The sequence below is a fragment of the Rhinoraja longicauda genome, chromosome 5, assembly GCF_053455715.1.
Source record: "Rhinoraja longicauda isolate Sanriku21f chromosome 5, sRhiLon1.1, whole genome shotgun sequence".
NCBI lineage: Eukaryota > Metazoa > Chordata > Chondrichthyes > Rajiformes > Arhynchobatidae > Rhinoraja > Rhinoraja longicauda.
In genome coordinates this window covers 9,626,276-9,642,265 of record NC_135957.1, presented here as the reverse complement: position 1 = coordinate 9,642,265, position 15,990 = coordinate 9,626,276, and the positions used below count along the sequence as shown (strand labels likewise).

At 46.0% G+C, this 15,990-nt stretch overlaps 1 protein-coding gene across 3 annotated transcripts in view; it reads right to left on the bottom strand.

The window, feature by feature from the left end:
- The window catches only part of anapc1 (anaphase promoting complex subunit 1), a 132,238-nt gene that overhangs the window by 69,437 nt on the left and 46,811 nt on the right, over window positions 1-15,990 (bottom strand). For all 3 annotated transcript variants that reach the window (XM_078398895.1, XM_078398894.1, XM_078398896.1), the window contains 6 exons: window positions 15,361-15,587; window positions 11,867-12,076; window positions 10,116-10,211; window positions 7,866-7,956; window positions 5,190-5,255; window positions 2,985-3,122 (listed from right to left, as the gene is read on the bottom strand). In XM_078398895.1, the coding sequence (XP_078255021.1) occupies window positions 2,985-3,122; window positions 5,190-5,255; window positions 7,866-7,956; window positions 10,116-10,211; window positions 11,867-12,076; window positions 15,361-15,587 (828 nt within the window). The remainder of the gene's footprint in view (window positions 1-2,984; window positions 3,123-5,189; window positions 5,256-7,865; window positions 7,957-10,115; window positions 10,212-11,866; window positions 12,077-15,360; window positions 15,588-15,990) is intronic.

Here is a 15,990-nt window from a genome sequence, read left to right as displayed (position 1 = left end):
TTGAGCAAGCGAGGACTCTCTTCGTTGGAGGATGAGGGGTGATCATATAAAGGTGTATAAAATTATGAGAGGAATAGATTGGGTAAAAGCACAGTCTCTTGCCCAGAGTAAAGGCATCGAGAACCAGAGGACATAGGTTTAAGGGGAGGGGGGAAAGATTTTTAAAGAATCTGAGGGGTAACTTTTTAGCGCAAAGGGTGGTAGGTGTATGGAACGAGCTGCCAGAGGAGGTAGTTGAGGCAGGTACTATTGCAACGTTTAAGAAACATTTAGACGGGTATATGGATAGGACAGGTTTAGAGGGAGATGGGATGAATGCAGGCAGGTGGGACTAGTGTAGATGAGACATGTTGGCCGGTGTGGGCAAGTTTGGCAGAAGGGCCTGTTTCCGTGCTGTAAGACTATATGATCAAGGAAAATGTAGAATGGTTCATTGATAGCTGAGGGGAAGGTGACAATCAGTGACCGCAGCTATTCACAATATACATTAATGACTTGGATGAAGGGATTAAAAGTAACATTAGCAAATTTGCAGATGACACAAAGCTGGGTGGCAGTGTGAACTGTGAGGAAGATGCTATGAGGTTGCAGGGTGACTTAGACAGGTTGTGTGAGTGGGCGGATGCATGCCAGATGCAATTTAATGTGGATAAGTGTGAGGTTATCCACTTTGGTGGTTAGAATAGGAAGGCAGATTATTATCTGAATGGTGTCAAGTTAGGAAAAGGGGACATACAACGAGATCTGGATGTCCTAGTGCATCAGTCACTGAAAGGAAGCATGCAGGTACAGCAGGCAGTGAAGAAAGCCAATGGAATGTTGGCCTTCATAACAAGAGGAGTTGAGTATAGGAGCAAAGAGGTCCTTCTGCAGTTGTACAGGGCCCTAGTGAGACCGCACCTGGAGTACTGTGTGCAGTTTTGAACGCCAAATTTGAGGAAGGATATTCTTGCTATTGAGGGCGTGCAGCATAGGTTTACTAGGTTAATTCCCGGAATGGCGGGACTGTCGTATGTTGAAAGACTGGAGTGACTAGGCTTGTATACACTGGAATTTAGAAGGATGAGAGGGGATCTTATTGAAACATCTAAGATTATTAAGGGGTTGGACATGTTAGAGGCAGGAAACATGTTCCCAATGTTGGGGGAGTCCAGAACCAGGGGCCATAGTTTAAGAATAAGGGGTAGGCCATTTAGAACGGAGATGAGGAAAAACTTTTTCAGTCAGAGAGTTGTAAATCTGTGGAATTCTGTGCCTCAAAAGGCAGTGAAGGCCAATTCTCTGAATGCTTTCAAGAGAGAGCTAGATAGAGCTCTTAAGGATAGCGGAGTCAGGGGGTATGGGGAGAAGGCAGGGACGGGGTACTAATTGAGAATGATCAGCCATGATCACATTGAATGGTGGAGCTGGCTCGAAGGGCCGAATGGCCTACTCCTGCACCTATTGTCTATTGTCTCAGGAGGACAGTGAAACTATTCGGAGAACTAGGATGAGGGAGGGACGGAGATAGGGGGAAAGCAAGGGTTACTTGAAGATATAGAAATCAGTATTCAAACCACTGGGTTGTAAGTTGCCCAAGCGAAATATGAGTTGCTGTTCCATCACTTTGCGCTGGGCCTCACTCTGACCGTGGAGGAGGCCGATGACAGAAAGGTCAGTGTGGGAATGGGAGAGGGAGTTAACGCTTTAAATGTTTGTCTGGTAGGAATTTGGGCCAGAGAGAGAATTGAAAAAAAAAAGTTTGGTTTAGTTTCATTCAGTTTAGTTTAGAGATACAGCATTGAAACAGGCCCTTTAGCCCACCGTGAACACACTGACCTTTAATTACCTGTTCACACTAGTTCTATGTTATCCCATTTTCACACGAGGGACAATTTTATAGAGGACAATTAACTAACAAACGTGTATGTCTTTAGGACAGGGGATGAAACCGGAGCACCCGGAGGAAACCCACCTGGTCACAGGGAGAACGTGCAAACATCGTTAGACTGCACCCAAGGTGAGGATTGAACTCGGGTCCCTGGTACTGTTCGGCAGCAGCTCTACCAGCTCTGCCCTGTTACACTCCATTACAGTCTATTACAGAAAATGGTTCTTGTTAAGGTAGCAGCTTGCCCTGTAGCAATAGCATTGATTTTAGTTTAGTTTACTTTATTAATATTACGTGTACCGAGGTACAGTGAAAAGCTTTTCTTGTTGCTTGCTAACCAGTCAGCGGAAAGCCTTTACATGATTACAATCAAGCTGTCCACAGCATACAGGTACAGAATAAAGGGAATAACGTTTAGTGAAAGATAGAGCCCAGTAAAGTCCGATTAAAGATAGTTCAAAGGTCTTCAATTAGGTAAATGAGAGGTCAGGACTGCTCTCTGGTTGGTGATAGGATGGTTCAATTGCCTGATAACAGCTGGGAAGAAAATGTCCCTAAATCTGGAGTTGATGATTTGGTTCTATTCTTTTGTTTGCACACGTTCCAACTGTGCAGCAAGAACATCTCACTGTTTTCCACCATACTGGGGCATTTCTAGGATCGGGTACACTATACTGGATTGTTAGCCCAATGCCATAGACTAGAATTATTTTAAAAATCAGCTCTTTGGTGGCATGGTTGCGCAGCGGTAGAGTTGCTGCCTTGCAGCACCAGAGACCCGGTTTCGATCCTGACTAAGGGGTGCCGTTTGTACAGAGTTTGTACATTCTCCCCGTGACCGCGTGGGTTTTCCCCGGGTGCTCCGGTTTCCACGCACACTCCAAAGGCGTACGGACATGTAGGTTAATTGGCTTTGGTAAAAGATTGTTAAATGCCCCTAGTGTGCAGGATAGTGCCAATATACAAGATGATCGCTGGTCGGTGTGAACTCGGTGGGCTGAAGGGCCTGCTTCCGTGCTGTATCTCTAAACTCAACTAAACATCCTTCTGGAATAATGTCCAATGACAGTTGTGTTAACCTGAATCTAAATGAAGAGATGGCAGAGTTTCCTACCTCGTCCAGTGCACCAGGATGTCTGCTGGAAGATCTGGCCGGAGTACTAACACTCCCCAACGGAGTGCTAGGCCGTGGCATTGGGTTGGACACCGACAACGAGGGAGCTGGAAGTCCTGCGATAAACACCTTCCCTACCTTTAAAAAGAAACAGAATTATTTTCATAAACATGCAAAATAATCTACAAGTGGGCAAATAAAACCGTCATCAATTGAAAATTCAAACTGCATGAAACATGATGGCGAGATGAAACAAAATGTGCGCAATAGGGAGAACAAGTTACAGGAGAGTTAACGCAGCTTTATAGGATAAGCCCCAGTCATGAAATACTGGGGTTTATATAGGGACACGGTGGCGCAGCTGGTGGACCTGCTGCCTCACAACGCCAGAGACCCGGGTTCTATCCTGACGTTGGGTGCTGTTCGTGTGAAGTTTGCACGTTCTCCCTGTGACTGCGTGGGATTCCTCCGGGTGCTCCAGTTTCCTCCTGCATCCCAAAGATATGCTGGTTTATAGGTTGATTGGACTCTGTAAAATCGCCCCATAGTGTGTGATGAGTGGATGTGAAAGTGGGATAACAGAACTAGTGTGAATAGGCGATCGATGGTCGGCATGGACTTGTTGGGCCTGGTCCAAGCTGTATCTCCAAAACTAAAACTTGGGAGAGGAAAGCTTCTCCAACCAGTGTCAATTTTATCTCTGATTCACTGGGCTCTTCTGAGAGTTAATAACTATTAATAACTGTCTTACATGTTTCATGTATTTTGTGTTTTATGACTGTTGGCAGATCAATTTCCTTCCTGGAATAAATAAAGTTCTATCGTATCGTATTTGTTGTTATCCTCAGTATTACCTACTCACCCCTACAAATCCATTCCCTTTCACTCCCAGTTGCACCCTGGTTTGGAGGCAACCAATAAATTTAGTCATTGTGTTTATCATTCTAAAAATCTGAACTTTATAGGTGACTCACTGAATCTTCGGGGAGTCGATGGGAACTTGCGGAGAATTAAAATAGAATTAGTGTAGGATTATTGTAAATGGATGCTTGATGGCTGGCATGGATTCAATGGGCCGAAAGACTTGCTTCCCTGGTGTACAATTCTTTACTGCCACAGATAAAGAAGTAGCTGACGAATGGAAAATGGAGTTGGGATAAACGGGGCATTTTTAGATTGGCAATCAGTAACTAGTAGGTGCCACAGCAGTCAGTGCTGGGACTTCAACTGTATCCAAAACAGATTACCAACGGGCGGCACGGCGACGCAGCGGTAGAGTTTCAGCCTTACAGTGCCGGAGATCTGGGTTCGATCCTGACTACGGGTGCTGTCTGTACGGAGTTTGTACGTTCTCCCTGTGACCGCGTAGGTTTTCTCCAGGTGCTCCAGCTTCCTCCCACATTCCAGAGACGTGCAGGTTTGTAGGTTAATTGGCTTCGGTAAAATTGTTAAATTGTCCCTGGTTTGTAGGAAAGTGTTAGTGTACTGGTCGGTGCAGACTCGGTGGGCGGAAAGGCCTGTTTCCTTACTGTATCTCTAAAGTCTAAAACATGTAAGTAAATTTTAAATTTTTTCTTTTAGATTTAGAGATACAGCACGGCAACAGGCCCTTCGGCCCACCGAGTCCGCGATCCCCGCACATTAACACTATCCTACACACACGAGGGACAATTTTTACATTTACCCAGTCAATTAACCTACATACCTGTACGTCTTTGGAGTGTGGGAGGAAACCGAAGATCTCGGGGAAAACCCACGCAGGTCACGGGGAGAACGTACAAACTCCGTACAGACGGCGCCCGTAGTCAGGATCGAACCTGAGTCTCCGGTGCTGCATTCGCTGTAAGGCAGCAACTCTACCGCTGCGCCACCGTGCCGCCCTATGGTATGGACAAAGTGTGTATTGTGGCCAAGTTTGCTAATTACACAAAGTGGGTGGGTTAACAAGTTGAGAAGAGGGCACGAAGAACCCGAAAAGGGATATCAATCGGCTTTTGGATGGGCACATGGACGTGAAGGGAATGGAGAGATATGGATCACATGCAGGTAGAGATTAGTTTAACCCAACATCATGCTCGTCACGGTCATTGTGGTCTGAAGGACCTGTTCTTGTGCTAAACCGTCTTGTATTCTGATGTAAGTGGCTAGAAATATTTCAGAAAGCACAAGAATGATTTACAAAGTAAAATCATGGCAGATACATACCCGAATAACACCAGTGTACAGCACCAGATTGCCACAACTCTCCAGGACCACCATCGTGTCGATACTCTGTTCACAACACAAAATCAAAGGCACAATAAAACAACTTGGAGTTGCACATTTAACACAGACGCAAGGAACTGCAGATGCTGGTTTTCAAAAAAAGACAAAAAGCACTGGAGTAACTCAGCGGGTCCAGCAGCATCTCTGGAGGACATTATAGGTTTCTGGTTGGGACTCTTCATCAGAGCCTTCTTCCCAACCCAATTTTGTCACCTCCGCATTGTCCTACAGAGATGCTGCCTGACCCGCTGAGTTAGTCCAGCACTGTGTGTCCTTTTTTTGCACATTTAATGTTTGCATTTAGTTTACGTGAAGCCAAAATTTGTTTTAAATAGACTTTGTTACAAGACTCCAAACAATTCAATTGCCTTCCTCTTCCTGAACATAAACCTAGGATTGGGAAGTAATGTCTTCTGGTCCCATTTTACCATTAGTTATTAGTGTCATAAAGTCATAGTCATAAGCGTAGAAACAGGTCCTTCGACCCAACTTGCCCACGTCAACCAACATGGGACTATACTCGTCCCACCTACCTACGTTTGTCCCATATCCCTTCAAACCTATCCTATCCATGTACCTTTAGTTTAGTTTAGTTTTTTTAGTTTAGTTTAGAGATACAGCGTGGAAACAGGCCCTTCGGCCCACCGAGTCCATGCCGACCACTGATCTCCGCACATTATCCTACACACACTAGGGACAACTTACACATACACCAAGCCAATTAACCTACAAACCTGTACGTCATTGGAGTGTGAGATGAAACCGAAGATCTCGAAGAAAACCCATGCAGGTCACAGGGAGGACGTACAAACTCCGTACAGACTGCACCCGGAGTCGGGATCGAACCCGGGTCTCCGGCACTGTAAGCGCTGTAAGGCAGCAACTCTACCACTGCGCCACCTTACCTGCCTAAATGTTTCTTTAAACATTGCAATAGTTCCTGCCTCGACTACCTACTCCGGCAGCTCATTCCATCACCCACTACCCTTTGTGAAAAAACGTAACCCCTCAGGCTCCTATTAAATCTTTCCCCCCCATTGTTTCATGTTGACTGGGACCTGAGGATAACTGGTCGTGGTGAGAACTGGTTCGGGATAGACACCATGACTTTGTGCAGGTGAAATCATGTCTCACAGATTTGTTCTTAGTAATGTTTCAGATTCATAGGTTCAAGCTAATTGACTTCTGTAAAAATGCCCCTAGTGTGTTGGGAAACTGGGATAACATAGAACTGGTGTATAGGTGATTGCTGGTTGGCGTGGACTCAGTGGGCCGAAGGGTGTGTTTCCAGACTGTATCTCTAAACTGAACTAAAGTTCCACAAAAATAAAAGAAGAAAAAATTTGTAAAAAATAACAATATTACTCATATATAGTCAACCTGAAACATTAACTCGGTTTCTCTTCCCAGAGATGTGGCCAGACCAGCTGAGTATTTCAAGCATTTCCTGGTCTTATTTTAGATAAGTTATAGGAGAAGAATTAGGTCATTCGGCCCATCAAGACTACTCTGCCATTGATGAGCCTTCATCGGAAGTGGGAGGAAGAGAAGTTTGCTAAGCTACAGGGAAGAATACCTCTGGAACACAGGGTGAAACCAGGGTGACCATGGGGATAAGCTGTAAGCAGCTCAATGAGCAGCTTAGTTTAGAGATATAGTGCAGAAACTGGCCTTTCAGCCCACCAAGTCAGCGCCGACCGGCGATCACCCCTTACACTTGCACTATCCTACACACTAGAGATCATTTACAATTTTACCAAAACCAATTAACCTACAAACTTGTACATCTTTGGAGAGTGGGATGACACCAGAGCAGGGTGGCACGGTGGCACAGCGGTAGAGTTGCTGCCTTACAGCGAATGCAGAGCAGGAGACTCAGGTTCGATCCTGACTACGGGCGCCGTCTGTACGGAGTTTGTACGTTCTCCCCGTGACCTGCGTGGGTTTTCTCCGAGATCTTCGGTTTCCTCCCACACCCCAAAGACGGACAGGAATGTAGGTTACTTGACTGGGTAAATGTAAAAATTGTCTAGTGTGTGTGTAGGATAGTGTTAATGTGCGGGGATCGCTGGGCGGCGCGGACTCGGTGGGCCGAAGGGCCTGTTTCCGCGCCGTATCTCTAAAAATCTTTTTTTTTAAATCACAAAAAAAATCAAAATACTTGGCAAAGTATGTCAAGAGAGTAAAATATCACTCATGTATATTGAAACTAAAAGGTTCATTCTGTTTCTCTTTCTCACAGATGTGGCCCGACCAACTGAGTATTTCCAGCATTTTCTGATCTTTTTTACATTTTCAGCATCTGCAGTTTTATTTGATTTTTGGATGTTGACAACATTTAGAACTCAATGCATAAACAAGTCAGATGTCGGAAATGTTCAGCTTAACAAAATAGGCAGCAATAATTTTTTTTAATCAGGTGATGTAAGAAACCACATCACTTCATCAGCATCAACAAAACAATGCAGTTTGTCCAGAACCACATTCTGACCAGATTTATTACCTAGAGACACAACAGACTGCAGGAACATTTGGAGGAAACACTGTAATTGGTACTGCTATCAGCCATCGTGTTTGTACGTTACACATTCTGTATGGATTTAATTCACAGCTCACCTCCAGAGGGGCAGCATCCTTTGCTTGTATGACGGTAACAGTTCCAAAAATCAGCTGAGTTAAATCATTGCTTTCTTCAAATTTCACACACCTGTTGAGAATTTAAGCAGATGCGTCAATTCAAAGGTTGCCAGGCGACCAGCATCTCCAAACACTGAATACCAGACGCGATGTGGGCGACATGGTGGCACAGCGGTAGAGTCGCTGCCTCTCAGCGCCAGAGATTCGATTCTGGGTTCGATACTGACCATGGCTGCGGTCTCTACGCAGTTTGTACGTTCACCCTGTGACCTGCGTGGGGTTTCTCCGAGATCTCCAAATTCCTCCCACTCTCCAAAGACGTACAGGTTTGTGGGCTGATTGCATTGGTATAATTGTAAATTATCCCTAGCGTGTGTAGGATAGTGTAGGTGTACAGGGATCGCTGGTCGGCACGGAATCGGAGGGCCAAAGGGCCTGCTTCCCCACTCTATCGCTAAACTAAACTAAATGGGAGAGCACCACGGCAAATATAAAGTGAATTGTCCAATCTTTAAATCTCATCAAATTTCCCATGAGAATTTGTGACGCAGATACTATCAATAAAGAAGTGCTCGTGGGGCTCTTAAAGCAAGTTCCTCTGGTTAGAATAATTTTCTTTTTTTGTTTTACATAGAGTTTGGAAGAATGAGGGGGGGGGGGGATCTCCTTAAAACCTACAGAATAATGAAAGGCCGAGATAGAGTGGATGTGGAGAGGGTTTTTCCAACTAGGAGGGTCCAGGACCAGAATGCACAGCCACAGGGTAAAAGGACGTATCTTTTGAATGATGAGGAGGAATTTCTTTAGTCAGAGGGTGGTGAACATGTGGAATTCATTGCTACAGAGGGTGGTGAAGGCCAATTCATTGGGTATTTTTAAAGCAGTGATTAACAAGTTCTTGATTAGTAAGGGTGGTCAGGGTTTATGGGGAGAAGGCAGCAGAATGGGGTTGAGAGGGAAAGATAGATCAACCACGATTGATGGCAGAGCAGACTCGATGGGCCGAATGGCCTAATTCTACTCCTATGTCTTAGGCACTTAGATGGCAATTGAATAAATATGCAAAAAAATTGACACTTTTAATAAAAAGATACAAAATGATACCATGATCAAGCACCACTGGAGTACAGTGCAACATAGCTGAGAATGTGTTATGTTTCCGAGTCCCCAAATTAAACCATAGAAAAAACAAAGGTATCACAAAATGCTGGAGTAACTCAGCAGGTCAGGCAGCATCTCAGGAGAGAAGGAATGGGTGGCGTTTCGGGTCGAGACCCTTCTTCAGACTGAGTTACTCCAGCATTTTGTGATACCTTCGATTTGTACCAGCATCTGCAGTTATTTTCCTACACTATACAAAAAACAAATGCAAGCTGCAACCCAATTGTTTGATATAAAACCCAAAGTCTTCCACAAGTCAGGAAAAGGTTCAAGTCAACAGGGCGGCACAGTGGTGCAGCGGTAGAGTTGCTGCCACACAGCGCCAGAGACCCTTATGTTCTTACCAATACCACGCTTCATTGTAGACCTCCAGTATTGTACTTTTAGACAGTTTTTTCATATAAATTCCTTCTGCAGTTGTACAGGGCCCTAGTGAGACCGCATCTGGAGTACTGTGTGCAGTTTTGGTCTCCAAATTTGAGGAAGGATACTCTTGCGATTGAGGGCGTGCAGTGTAGGTTCACTAGGTTAATTCCCGGAATGGCGGGACTGTCATATGTTGAAAGACTGGAACGACTAGGCTTGTATACATTGGAATTTAGAAGGATGAGAGGGGATCTTATTGAAACATATAAGATTATTAAGGGATTGGACACGTTAGAGGCAGGAAACATGTTCCCAATGTTGGGGGAGTCCAGAACCAGGGGCCACAGTTTAAGAATAAGGGGTAGGCCATTTAGAACAGAGATGAGGAAAACCTTTTTCAGTCAGAGAGTTGTAAATCTGTGGAATTCTCTGCCTCAGAAGGCAGTGGAGGCCAATCCTCTGAATGCTTTCAAGAGAGAGCTAGATAGAGCTCTTAAGGATAGCGGAGTCAGGGGGTATGGGGAGAAGACAGGAACGGGGTGCTGATTGAGAATGATCAGCCATGATCACATTGAATGGCGGTGCTGGCTTGAAGGGCTGAATGGCCTCCTCCTGCACCTATTGTCTATTGTCTAAATTATTTTAAAATCGGACAGAAGTTTCATTGCATTTTTTGACCAGCTCATCAGGAAACACACTCACCTCAGCTGATGACGAGACTCCACCAGATAACACAGGAACCTCTGACCGCAGAGATCACTGGTGAGAAATACTTTAGTGGCCTGAGAGTTCTTCTCCCTGTGAAGGCAGAAATCAACACTTATGGATCCTGTAAATGAGGCGGCACGATCGCGCTCGGTGCTGCCTTACAGCGCCAGAGACCCGGGTTTGATCCTGAATACGGGTGCTGTCTGTACAGAGTTTGTACGTTCTCCCCATGACCTGCGCAGATTTTCTCTGTGTGCTCCGGTTTGCTCCCACACTCCAAAGATGTACAGGTTTGTCGTTTAATTGACTTGGTATAATTGTAAATTGTTCCTGGTATGTGTAGGATAGTGTTAGTGTATGGGGATCGCTGGACGGCACAGACTCGGTGTGTCGAAGTGCCTGTTTCTGTGTTGTAAACTAAACTAAATTAATAACATAAAATCCTGAATATATGTGCTGTCTATACGGAGTTTGTACGTTCTCCCCATGACCACGTGGGTTTTCCCCAGGTTTCCTCACACACTCTAAAGACCTGCAGGTGTGTAGGTTAATTGGCTTCAGTAAAAATTGTCCTTGTGTGTAGTGCTGGGATTGCTGGACGGCATGGACTCAGTGGGGCGAAGGGCCTGCTTCCACACTGTATCTCTAAACTAAACTAAACAAAATGGATTGTGGATGCAGAGTCTTTGGCCCTATAGAAGGGGAATCGAGAAACAGAGGACATAGATTTAAGGTGAGGGGGGAAAGATTTAACAGGAACCCGAGGGATAACTTTTTTACAAAAGGATGATGGGTTTATGGAACGTGCTGTCGGAGGAGGTAGTTGAGGCAGGTACTTTCGCAACGTTTAAGAAACATTTAGACTGGTACATGGGTAGGATATGTTTTACAGGCATATGGGCCAAACGCAGGCAGGTGGGACTCGTGTAGATGGGACATGTTGGTCTGTGTGGGCAGGTTGGGCTGAAGGCCCTGTTTCCACGCTGTAAGACTCTATGACTATGAATACCAAGACATCTTCTACTTATATTAAAACTAAGAGGGTAGCTCGGGAAAGGGTCAAGCCACTCACGGAAAAGAGGTCATGAAGGACCTTGCCCATTTCCTCTGGCTTCAGATGAAGAACCAGAGGAAGTGAGCAAGATCCCACATGAGTACTTTGCCTTGGTATTCACAAGAAGATATGGATGATAATAAAATCAGGGAGGGATATGTTGATATTCTAGAGCATGTCGATATTAAGGCGGATTAAGTGTTTAAAAAACATTAGGGTGGATAAGACCCCAGTGCCTAATGTAGTCTGTTCCAGGCAACTGAGGAAAACAAGGGGGAGGAGATGGCTGGGCTCTTGACGAAGATCCTTAATCCTCCCACGGACAAGGTCCCTGAACAACCGAGAATAGCCAATGTTGTTCCTTTGTTCAGGAGGGGCAAAAGGGACAAACCAGGAAATTATAGGCCAGCCAGCCTTACGTTTGGAGTAGGGAAGCTTTTGTTACCCAGAGGGCAGTGGGTGTATGGAACGAGCTGCCAGAGGAGGTAGTTGAGGCAGGTTTTCTCCGGGTGGTTTCCTCACACACTCCAAAGACGTGCAGGTTTGTAGGTTTATTGGCTTTGGTAAAATTGCAAATTGTCCCGAGTGTGTCGGATAGTACTGGTTTCGCTAGTCGGCGCGGACTCGGTGGGCCGAAGGGCCTGTTTCCGCGCTGTATCTCTGAAGTGGTAAAGAAACTTTCTTGACTGACCTCATGTTGGGCATGTTTTCCGTCCACAGGTGCTCAAGACACAACTCTGGGATGACCGGCTCCGTCTCAAACACGAGCAGGGAGTCACTGAGGGTGCTGTTCAGGGAGTGGGAGTTGCGGCCACACTTTGGAGAAGGAGTATAAGTCGATAGGTTGAATCGCTGAATGCCAGAGAAAGCTGAAGCTCCCAGCGAAGGGGAGTGAGAGCGGCTGGAAGGCAAAGAAAAACGTGACAACGTTTACAGAGGGCAGGCGATGGCCGACAGAAGACACAAAACTCCAACATATATCGGTCTGCCAAGCCCTGCTGGATCTCCCTTGTTGCCAGCGAAACTGCTCAACTTTACATTGTAGCCCATTATAGTATAGAAAGACGGCACAGTGGCGTAGTTGCTGCCTCACAGCGCCGGAGACCCTCGTTCGATCCTGACTACAAATGATGTCTGTACTGAATTTGTACGTTCTCCCTGTGACCGCGTGGGTTTTCCCTGGGTGCTCCGGTTTCTTCCCACACTCCAAAGACGTGCAGTTTTGTAGATTAATTGGCTTTGGTAAAGATTGTAAATTGTCCCTCTTGTGTAGCAAAGTGTACAGCAGGGGTTCCAAACCTTTTTCGTCCCTTTTACCACTGGAAACTTTTCTAAAGTAAATTTACCCCCACCCTGTTTTGTTCAGTAATTTGTTTTTACACTTCTACCATAATAAAGCAACCGACAAAGGGGAAATTATAAAGTAGTTTTTAAACATTATTATTTTGTTCAAATTTACCCCCGGGGGTAAATTTACCCCAGGTTGGGAACCCTTGGTGTTCGGGGATCGCTGGTCGGTACGGACTCTGTCTCCGTGTGGTATCTCTGAACTCAAACTAAACTAAATTAAACTTTACCATAATCTATGGCATCTGATTGGTTAGTAAGGCCCTCTAGAGTGGTCTGCCTCTTTAGCACCCCCTCCTTCTCTTCATCATTCTACTGAATAACCACTCTTATCGAAACGTATAAGATTATTAAGGGGTTGGACAGGTTAGGGGCAGGAAACATGTTCCCAATGTTGGGGGAGTCCAGAACAATGGGGCCACAGTTTAAGAATAAGGGGTAGGCCATTTAGAACTGAGATGAGGAAAAACGTTTTTAGTCAGAGAGTTGTGAATCTGTGGAATTCTCTGCCTCAGAAGGCAGTGGAGGCCAGTTCTCTGAATGCATTCAAGAGAGAGCTGGTTAGAGCTCCTAAGGATAGCGGAGTCAGGGGGTATGGGGAGAAGGCAGGAACGGGGTACTGATTGACAATGATCAGCCATGATCACATTGAATGGCGGTGCTGGCTAGAAGGGCCGAATGGCCTCCTCCTGCACCTATTGTCTATTGGTCCTGATTCTTTTGTATCTTCTTAAATCTCTCCTGTTTTCCCGGTTGCTAACCAGTTTAACTCCCCTTCCCATTCTGACTTTTCTGTCCTGGGCCTCCTCCATTGCCAGAGTGAGGCAACGAGCAAACTGGAGGAGCAGCTCCTCATGTTCCACTTGGGTAGCCTACAACCCAACGGTACAAACGTTCAATTCTCCAATTTGCAGTAACACCACCCCTTCCCGTCTTTCTTTCCTGTGGCACCACGCCGCAGTAAGTGACATAGGCCGGAGGTGGAGAGGATACAAAGGGGTATCAGATAAGGGGAGGAGTGTAATGTAAAGCTAGAGGAAGAGACATAGGTCCATTTCCCCCACCTTCCCTCCCCTCCTCTTCCCTTCGCACACAGCAAATGGAGGAAGCAGGATTCTGTTTGCAGAGTTACATTACAAGTGGCAAGATTTTGAACAGACTGGTGAGAGTGAATTGTGTTTATCCGTATGGTGCTTTGTGGAAGGTGTTGTTGGTACAGGGATGTAGGCTGCCTCTCACGAAGGCAAGAATGAACCAATCATATCATATATATACAGCCGGAAACAGGCCTTTTCGGCCCACCAAGTCCGTGCCGCCCAGCGATCCCCGCACATTAACACTATCCTACACCCACTAGGGACAATTTTTACATTTACCCAGCCAATTAACCTACATACCTGTACGTCTTTGGAGTGTGGGAGGAAACCGAAGATCTCGGAGAAAACCCACGCAGGTCACGGGGAGAACGTACAAACTCCTTACAGTGCAGCACCCGTAGTCAGGATCGAACCTGAGTCTCCGGCGCTGCATTCGCTGTAAAGCAGCAACTCTACCGCTGCGCAATCATTGACAAAGAAAAGCTCACGAAGAGCTTTTTTTATTCTGAAACACATGGAGATTTGGGGTGACAAGACGTGTGTCCACTTGTGTGAAAAAAATAAAATGAGATGGGGGAAGAAGAGGGGAAGCCAAATGGAACGGGAATGGCCAAGGGAAGGAGTATTGTCCTTGATGATCTATCTTGCAAGTACCATATGATCGTGGATGTACAGTGCACTTCTGGAAAAAAAATCAGTTCTGCTGACTTCAAAAGGGCTGAATTTTCAAAAGCAGGGTCCACTTCACCGTCGATATGTAGACTTGGTGGCACAGTGGTTGTGTTACTGCCTCACAGCACCAAAGACCCGGGTTCGATCCTGACATCCGGTGCGGTCTGTTTACACGTTCTCCCTGTGATCACGTGGGTTTTCTCCAGGTGCTCTGGTTTCCTCCCACATCCCAAAGATGTGCGGATTGGTAGGTTAATTGACTTCTGTAAATCGCCCATAGTGTGTAGGATAGTGTGAGGATAGTGTAGGATAGTATCGCCCATAGTGTGAGGTGGTAAATCGCCCCTAGTGTGTAGGACAAGGTACAGGTGGTAAATCGCCCCTAGTGTGTAGGACAGGGTACGGGTGGTAAATCGCCCCTAGTGTGTAGGACAGGGTACGGGTGGTAAATCGCCCCTAGTGTGTAGGATAGGGTACGGGTGGTCATTGGTCGGCGTCGACTCGGCAGCCTGTTTCCACGCTGTATCTCTAAACTAAACTAAACTGCACGTTTAGTGCTTGGGACTGAGATCAAATATTTCATAACCCTTGTGTGAAAGGGATAGTATCCTGAATCAAGGATGGGACAGCTGGCAGCTATTAATTTAGTTTAGTTTAGGTTACAGATACATCGTGGATTCAGGCCCTTTAACCCACCGAGTCCGCGCCAACAAGTGATTACCCGAACACTAGTTCTATCCTCCGCACTGGGAACAATTTACAGAAGCCAATTAACCTACTCACCTGCATGTCTTTGGAATATGGGAGGAAACCAGAGCACCTGGAGAATTCCCAGAGAAAACCCACGCGGTCAGAGGGAGAATGTGCCAACTTCACACAGACAGTCGTTATACTGTACTGTGAAGATCCACGCATGGGAGGCCATTTGTTTTCATGTCTGAACCAAAACAACTTGCATTGTTTTAAGAAATAAACAGCACATCACCCCACCAGGCCGGTGCAGGAATTGCTATCTCCCTCATCATTTTCTCCAAACACTCACTGAAGCCACTCACTGAAAACCGCTCACCTCAGGGCGGCCATGTTTGAGATGGAAGGCGAGTGTGAGCGAGAGTGGGTGCCTGGCGAGGCCGTGGATCTATTCTGGCTGGGGAAGGAGGAGAAGTTTTGAAACGGCGAGGCGATGGGCGACTCGCCCTTGGAGACGCTTCTGAGGTGAGCAGTCAACGAACTGCTGGTAGCTATCTGCTGAGGAGTCCCCGATGTGCTGGGATGTCTCAGAACTGTGTTTTGCTCCTGGTGGAAAAAAATACAAGAATTACTGCCGGGGCATTGAGAGGCACTGTGAGTCGGTATCATGCCAGGTCTGTGGCCAATCTATTGCAACTTGCTACATCGTTGTAAACAGGTCCAATATATATAGGGCTTATTTGGAGCTTGTAGTGTTTAATAGCCTGATGGTTGTGGGAAAGAAGCTGCTCCTGAATCTGGAAAACTTCTTTGATCACCCTGGTAATCCTGCTTTTTATTTAACATCGTCCCCTTCTATCCTGCCCCTTGGATAGATTAAGATCCTTAGAAGATTCAGCATGTCGACGAATACTCTCGTGAACCTCTACAGCAGGTGTATGGTCAGGAACATACTGACTGGTTGCATCACGGCATAGTTTGAGGAACGAGGGCGAGAGTGATGGGCACT